Below are 9259 nucleotides of genomic sequence, written 5' to 3' on the forward strand. Positions count from 1 at the left end.
CTTCCAGGTCCGTAACTTTTTAAAAAAAAAAATTCTTTACAAATGGTTGGCCGTCTTTTTTGGCAAGTGAAAACTCTTTCAGAAAAATCTTAGTTTCAAACCGTTTACGCACAGCGAGCGAGCAACGGCATAAAAACGGTAGTTTTTCTCTATCCGAATAAATCTCACACATTTTTAGCACCAAAGTCTTCCCCCACAAAGTCTACTGTTGATTAGTTCGTGACTTTTGAAGCAATTTTGCGCGTGGGGTTATGCACACCGCTTAAATATCAGCGACAGTTTTATAACGGACGTACGTTGGACGCAGAACGTGTTTTATGTACTCGGTTCCTTGTTTTTCGCGTTTCAAGATGACAGTAACGCTCTTTTGGACGACAGAATTCATAGAATTCTCAATTGCGATAGACACAGGAAAAATACAAAAATGCATTGGATATGTTCTTACCAAGCGCAACTGAGGGTTATTTTCCGTGTGATTTTTTGTCCCAGATTCTGCTGAAAATTATGTAAATTAATGCAATATTTCGTGCTGGGACACCTTAAATATTAGGTCAACTGATTTCACGCAGATCTTCCTTTAGAAATAAATATAATTACGCAAAAGTGTAAGCAAGAGTTGCTTTCCTAATACTTTGATTTTGTTACGTGTTGCCAAAGAGCTCGCACTTTCTTACAAACCAACTAACATTCATTTTACACGGTCGACGACAATCACCCATTAATTGAAAAAAGTCGAGCTTATGAAGCTTAGATGGCCCTGTTACACCACAAAGTGGTCTTAAACATTTTGTTACAGAAATGGTACTTAGGCATTTTTGGTATTCGAAGGTTTTGGTCGTACCCAAATGTGTTGTAAAAGTGCATAAAATTTGTCAAGGGACATGGAATGAAACAAAATTTGTTAGACCAGTTTAATAAATATTTTTTTATTAGACTATTTCTTTTATACACATTTATTTGTTTTGCTACACTGGGCTCGTGAGTTTTACTTGTTGCTTTAATAGTAATTTATCTTACTTATGTACCTAATCATACTGTATAGAACGTGTATACTACCATAATCATACTGTATAGAACGTGTATACTACCATGACGGTGGCAAAGAAGACGATGTCGATATTCACATGGCGGGGGACTTTGATCCTGTCGGCTTCTTAATTAATCGTTTAATTGCGTTGCAGAGGCGAAAACACACAAAAAAACTGGTAATATAAGAGGGCGTATGTCCGACAATGCCTACTGATAAATGTACTGGACCGAACATTTGTTGAAGAAATTTAGTTAAAGGATCAATGTATGTGTTTGTGTTTCAGAGGTTTGCCTTTCTTGGTCATGTGAACCAAAATTCTGCGTAGAACGGATACATTTTGAAGAAAAATATAACACTCAGAAGGACACCGAGTAATGGTAATCTAATGCGTACTGCGAATGTTCAAACACTTCTATTTAATATATGTATCAGATTATCATTAAAACCGTTTGATATTATGTATGTACATAATTATTAAGTAATGCATTTTGGCAGTGAAGATACAGAATACGTTAAGCCCAAGTGACTATCACAGCACGGTCTAAATACAACTCGGTCGAAATTTGATACTCAGTACCGAAATACGGCGTAACATGGCTCTAATGAGAGAACTGGTCGGGTAAGTAACGGTTCAATAAACTATTATTTAAATCATAGTGACCGAAGAACAATCATTTCAATGCTACCTAGCATTGGCATTGGAGCGATTTGAAAACTGAAAAAAACTACACACTAAACTATTTTCATGCAAAACTTTAAACTAAACTTCAAACATGAAACAACAAATAAAACGCTGATAAACAACGTTTTATTAAAAATAGACATTCAAGTATCAATCTGTGCTACTAAAAAATCCCAGTAGATGTATAACAATTTGCATTCTTAGTTTATTGATTATTGATATAACAGGGTTATTATAACAGTGCCTTTATCTGCAAAGTTGTATTTGGCTGGAGAGGATTTTGACAAGTCTGGGTCTCACAAATCCACGAGACCTGAATGCATCAATTATAATAACAGTATTGTATTGTAGCTATTTTTAGAATTGATTTCACAGAAACTATGGAAAATCTTGTTAATAGTTATCTGTTCTATAAATCAAGACAGAAAAACATTGTTTATATTTTAGCTTACTCGGGTCAAAGTAGCAAATACACAATAATCAGTCGTCCGTCTGTATGTCAACGTGCTTCTGGACGATTACTTTCGAATTGTACGTCAAACCATTTTCAATGAAACATTTTTACGTATTGTTAACAATATCTGCTTCAACAGATTATGTGTTAAAAACTTAATAAAAGATAATAAATAAAAGGTGATAATCAGGACAGGTATATTTTAAGATTAAATTATCTCGAACGCTATATATATGATCCACACCTCGTTGTTTCTTTTCCGAAGTCTCTACGGCACGCCATATTGTCTCGACCACCAGACTTTTATCGGCAAGTACGTAAATGTACCTATAAATTTATTCTGTGATATAGGATAAATTAGGCACTCACCGTGACAACGGTTCCATCAAATAGATCCAATGATAAATCCTTTTGTATTTAGAAGCAAAACACGTTTTAAATAAACCTATTTATCACGAAACCGAAAGCAGAAAATTTTAATATTTGCTATTCTTTGAAACTATCTTCTACCAATCAATGAGTTTGTTCTATTTTTAAACGTAATAATTTTAATAGTAAACAATAAGCAGATAGCATACAGAGAAATCATAACAGTACTGATGTTTATTAAAGTGCCATCTATGTATGTACATTATACTGAAAGCCATCAAAATCATGCGACCAATTTAGAGAAAAAAGATCTAGAACATTTTTTCATGATTTATACGTAAATGCCCTATTCAAAAGTTATTAGACTTTTTTTCTCGCAATACATAGCAAAATAAACACCAAGTGTAAAACATAATAAAACAAACAACCGAAGTGGAAAAAAGTATAGGCATGCACTTAAGACATTGTAAAAATACAATGAGTAGAAAATAGCAAATAAAATTATGGAAATTTTTACAGTTCATCATCATAATTAGGATAATAAATACGAAAAATCAAGTTTAGAATGAAAAGTTGAAAAACGGGATATATATTTTCAAAACGAATTTTATATATGTCTTAATTAATACATGTTTCTAAGATGGACAAGTATTATTTTAAGACGAAAATACGAAATAATGTTTGAAAAAAAAATTAAAAGAAGTCATATTTACGGGGCTTTTCAATTTCTTTTCTTTATTCAGTCTCACGGGAAAAAAGTAAATTTTGAAAGTTTACTTAGAAGATGCACACATCTGATCCATTCACTTTCTTTATTTTATCAAATTTAGCAACTGTTTAATTACATACTAGTATATTATTAAAAACTGAAATAAAAATTGTAAATAATTTTGCTAGTTTAACATATTCAAAATATCTAAAACACTGTCTCACCGGTCCAGCTCCAATAACCACAATTTTTTTCCGCCCACGATCTGTTAGTTTACTATTAGGATTCGGCATCTTGTTTCTTGTTTCGCTTCCGGTCTTAGAATGAATCTTAAAGCGCAAAATGCGCCGTTTTTATTTTCCGCCAACGAGTTCTTTGGAATTCCTTCCTTTGCTTTAAAGGAATACCATAGTGAATCATTTCACTGGTCATGCCTGCGTAATGCATGGTGAGACAGGTCACATCATATTAATTTTCTAATTATAGATACATTTCATAACTTACGTTACTTTCACATGTTCGTACTCCATAGGTGTTGGTGTCCTGCTCTAACGGGAATATTACTTGGCATAAATAACATTTACTGTAACAATATTTATTTACGCAATAGTGTATTTTTTTTTTTTTTTTTTTATTTTTTTTTGTTATAGATAAATGCTTCATTAACTCGCTGATTCACTTTATTTTCACTTATTTTGCAAAAACCATAATTAAGTAAAAAAAAAAAATCTTATCAATTTTCGAAGAATTTGAGATAACATGTTCCCTTTCAATACCAAGAACAATAATTTAATACATTTAAACATAACTGTTTTTCATATATGAGCCGCGCCATGAGAAAACCAACATAGTGGGTTTGCGACCAGCATGGATCCAGACCAGCCTGCGCATCCGCGCAGTCTGGTCAGGATCCATGCTGTTCGCTTTTAAAGCCTATTAGAATTGGAGAAACTGTTAGCGAACAGCATGGATCCTGACCAGACTGCGCGGATGCGCAGGCTGGTCTGGATCCATGCTGGTCGCATACCCACTATGTTGGTTTTCTCATGGCTCGGCTCATATCATAAAATTTCACGGTTAGTTACATACGTGTTGCTAAAAATAAAAAAAAAAAATGTTGAAATAAATATATTAATTCGGTATAACCATAACTCGAAATTTGATAGTCAGTACCGAAACACGTTGTATCATGGCTCTAACAGATAGTTGGTTAAGTAGCGGTTCAGTAAACTATTTTTTTTTTAAACATAATATTTATAAATCTAATTCACGGATTATTTATGAATTTTAAAAATAAATCTCAGATTTACAATGCAGCGATTTAGTCAAAAAATGAAGAGACTTTTGACAAAAAGTAATATGGCATTAAATTTTACTTCTAAAACAGCTATAGCACGACGAAAGAAATTTCATAGTAACCGAAGAACAATTATTTCAATGCTACTTAACATTGGCATAGGAGCAAGATGAAAACTGAAAAACTACACTCATTGTATTTTCATGCACAAATTGTAAACTGCAAAAATGAAACAACAAAAGACCGCTGATGAACAGAGTTTTGATCAACAATAAGATACTTCAAAAATAGTCATTTAAGTATCAGTCTGTGCTGCTAAAAACATCCCAGTAGATTTATAATAAATTAAATTGTTCGTTGTACATGAAGTCCATTCTTAGTTTATTGATTTTTTGATATATCAGAGTTATCATAACAGTACCTTTACGTGAATTGCGGTATTCAGCTCGGATGGATTTTGACAAGCCTGAGTCCCACAAGTCGCTGTGCCGAGTGTGATCCGGTCTTGCAAAATCCACGAGACCTGAATGCATCAATTGTAATAAAGTATTGTATTGCTATTTATAGAATTGATTTCTCCGAAACTATGGAATTACTTGTTTATAGTTATCTGTTCTATAAATCAAGACAGAAAAGCATTGTATATTTTTTAAGCTTACTCGGGTCAAAGAAAAACACACAATAATCAGTCGTCCGTCTGTTTGTCAACGTGGTTCTGGACGATTACTTGATTACTTTCGATTTCTACGTCAAATCATTTTCAATGAAACATTTCTTCGGTATTTTGAACCATGTTGTAAACAAATCTGTTTCGTGTGTTAAAAACTTAATAAAAGATAATAATAAAAGAAAAAATCGGTAGATCTAATCGGGAAAGATAATTTTTTAAGATACAATTATCTCGAACGCTATAGATATATGATTTACACCTCGTTGTTTCTTTTTCGAAGTCTCTACGACACGCCATATTGTCTTGACCACAAGACTTTTTTTCTCGAGTGCTCTATCGTAAATGTACCACTAAAATTATTCAGTAACATAGCGTTAAGTCAGACACTCACCGTGACAACGGTTGCATCAAGTAGATCCAATGATAAATCCTTCTGTATTTAGAAGCAAAATACGTTTTCGATAAACCTATTTATCACGAAACCGAATGCAGGAAATATTTGCTATTCTTTGAAACAGTCAATGAATTTGTTCTATTTTAAACGTTATTAAATTTAAGATAAATGTTGTAATAAACAATGTAATAAGCAAAATAATATACAGAGAAATCATAACAGTATTTAATGTTAATTAAAGTGTCATCTACGTATGTACATTATACTGAAAGCCATTTACAAGTGACTAAAATCATGCGAGTATATTTTTTTTAAAAAGGTCTAGAACTATTTTTCATGATTTATCCTCAAATGCCGTACAGAGCTACACAAGTTATAAGATTTATTTTTCTATCTCTCAATACTTAATAAAACAAACAACCGAAGTGGAATATGTGCACTTAAAATATTGTAAAAACATAACGAGTAGAGAATAGCAAATAATATTATGGAAAGTTTGACAATTCGTAACGAAAAATCAAGGTAAGAATGAAAATTTGCAGAATCCTAAAATGAATTTTATACACGTCTTAATTAATACATGTATTTAAGATTGACAAGTATTATTTTAAGTCGATTATATGAAACAATATGTTTGAAAAAAATATTGAAGAGAAGTCATATTAGTTACAGGGCTTTACAATCTCCTTACAGTCTCACGGGTAAAAAGGGAATATTTGAAAAATTTAGATAAAAGCTGCACACATCTGCTCCATTTGTTTTCTCTATTTTGTCTAATTTAGAAACTGTTTAATTATATATACGTATTAAAACCTGAAATCAGAATTGTACATAATATTATGAGTTTAACTTATTCATGAATATCTAAAACACAGTCTCACCGGTCCAGCTCCAATAACCACAATTTTTTTCCATTGTTTACTATTAGGATTAGACATCTTGTCACTTGTTTCGCTTCCAGTCTCAGAATGACTCTTAATGCGCAAAAGGCGTCTTTATAATTTTTCGCATACGAATCCTTTCTTTTGAATTATTTCATTGGTCATGCCTGTGCAATGCATGGTAAATTACCTCAAAGGCCGATACAGGTCACATCATATTGATTGTCTAAATATAGATACATTTCATAACTTACGTTACTTCCACATTTTCGTACACCAGAAAGAGGTGTTGGTGTCCTTCTCAAATGGAAGGCATTCCTTGGCCTAAATAACTTTTTTCTGTAACAGTATTTGTTTATACAATATTGTTTAATTTCTTGTTATAGATAAATGCTTCATCAACTCGCCGATTTACTTTCAAAAATTACAATAATTAAATAATTTCTTATTAATTTTCGCATAATTTGAGATAACATGTTCCCTTCCAATACCAAAAACAATAATTTTGATAAATTTAACTGTTAAATTTAAATCATAACTGTTTTTCATATATCATTTAATTTCACAGTTAGTTACATAATATGTGTTGCTAAAATTTAAAAAAAAATGTTGAGATAAAAATCATATTACTTTCTGATTCATTTTAATAATTATTTACTTAAGGTTTATTTGTCTTTATTTATAAGTAATAGTGCTTAATTGCGGGGATATTTTTTGCCCGGAGTTTCAGGTTCAGTTTTTAATTTTAGATTTCAATTTGAAGGAAAAATGTCCTTCAGATCATGATATCTGATGCTCCAGTGCTACAACTACGCATTAGATGCAAAAGTGTGTTTCGGCTCTTATTTTCACGTAAACATACAGCAAACTTTCAAATATTACTGAAAGATAAAGAGCTTCTGGTACATCGGCTGTGCAGCCGTTCCTTTTATTCAACAATTACTTAAAATAGTGTTACTCAGTCGTGTTTGTTAATTTATGTACTTCGTGTCATTTGAGTTATTTGGCGATGAAGATGTGTATGTTTTGTCGATAGAAATTAGCTTAACTTTGACTCGGTGTATATGAGAACTGTCCTAAAACATCTCAGGACAATGATACAAGTGTGTTTTGATATTTTATGCGTATGTTTTTATTACAAAATACTTTGCTATCTGCGTAATGATATTACGATTCATAAAGAAATTATGAATTTGTCCAGCATCCCTTTCTGTCAACTGTCGTTAATTTCAACTTTTAACTTAAATGTTTACACTTGTCTAGCTTGTGTGATTATGGGAAAATACCCTCAAAGACTTCAAAGCGGATACAACCTTTGGACCTCGTTTGCTAATGGCACAGGACAGTCAACAACTAATGCATTTAGTGGTTATAATGGGATTATGGCAACAAAAACTGACTGAAATTTATCGAAATTGATTTTACATGGAACGGGTTGGTAAGTAGGTGGAAATATGTGGACGTAGCTCATAATAACGCAAGAACAGCGCCATTTTTGTTACTTTATATAGTAACATAGAAATTGATTTTACATGGAATGGGTTTGTAAATAGGTGGTGATTTCTGGACGTAGCTCATAATAACGCAAGAACAGTGCCATTTTTGTTACTGTATATAGTAACATGGAAATTGATTTTACATGGAACGGGTTTGAAAATAGGTGGTGATTTCTGGACGTAGCTCATAATAACGCAAGAACAGTGTCATTTTTGTTACTGTATATAGTAACATAGAAATTGATTTTACACGGAACGGGTTTGTAAATATGTGGACGTAGCTCATAATGGCGCAAGAACAGTGCCATTTTTGTTACTATATATAGTAACATAGAAATTGATTTTACACGGTACGCGTTTGTAAATAGGTGGTCATATGTGGACGTAGCTCATAATAACGCAAGAACAGTGCCATTTTTGTTACTTTATATAGTAACATAGAAATTGATTTTACATGGAACGGGTTTGTAAACAGGTGGTGATATGTGGACGTAACTCATAATAACGCAAGAACAGTGCCATTTTTGTTACTATATATAGTAACATAGAAATTGATTTTACATGGAACGGATTTGTAAATAGATTGTCATATGTGGACGTAGCTCATAATAACGCAAGGACAGCGCCTTTTTTGTTACTTTATATAGTAACATAGAAATTGATTTTACATGGAACGGGTTTGTAAATAGGTGGTGATATGTGGACGTAGCCCATAATAACGCAAAACAGCGCCATTTTTGTTACTATATACAGTAACATAGGTACAAGATACATCTATTCAACACAGCATTTGAAATATACACAACCTTATTTATCTTTGCAATGCTTACATTATATATGCCCTAGAGACTTGCTATAGATTTGCTAAAAGAAGACGTATAGGCCCATAGCGAACTGTATTGTTTTGACAGCCACATTTTATGTTTTTGTAGTATGTGTTAAGATATCATGTAAATATAAGTTGTTTACATAGTGTCCAACATGACGATTCATGTTACGAAGAGTGTACCAAAATAAACGGAATTGTAAAACATAATCTTAATGGAGATCTCTGTTCAACGCTCACTTTTCTGCCAAACATGTATTTGACGTCATTGGCTTAACTCTTACGTTTTAAAGCAAGTGGCAAATACCCCGCGCATGTTTCCTCCGAACTATCCTGAACTTTTGTCAGTGCAAATATTAAAAGATAGAAGACTGAACCATCTAAAGTTAGATGATAAAATAAACCTTTTGATAAGTATTTACTTATATTTCGTTTAAGGATAATGTTATCG

General features: G+C 32.2%; 1 protein-coding gene across 3 annotated transcripts in view; it reads right to left on the reverse strand.

Annotated features, from left to right (window-relative positions):
• Positions 1 to 6626, reverse strand: part of LOC123543449 (kynurenine 3-monooxygenase-like) — a 29008-nt gene extending 22382 nt beyond the window's left edge. The window contains exon 1 of one of the 3 annotated variants that reach the window (XM_045329524.2): positions 6487 to 6626. In XM_045329524.2, the coding sequence (XP_045185459.1) occupies positions 6487 to 6543 (57 nt within the window). In that variant the 5' untranslated portion in view covers positions 6544 to 6626. Of the gene's footprint in view, positions 1 to 2535; positions 2642 to 3468; positions 3679 to 6486 lie in introns of those variants that run through there. The other 2 variants (XM_045329519.2, XM_045329534.2) reach the window with 2 other exon arrangements.
• Positions 6627 to 9259: the final 2633 nt, after the last annotated feature.

Source organism: Mercenaria mercenaria, chromosome 1, assembly GCF_021730395.1.
Source record: "Mercenaria mercenaria strain notata chromosome 1, MADL_Memer_1, whole genome shotgun sequence".
Lineage (NCBI taxonomy): Eukaryota > Metazoa > Mollusca > Bivalvia > Venerida > Veneridae > Mercenaria > Mercenaria mercenaria.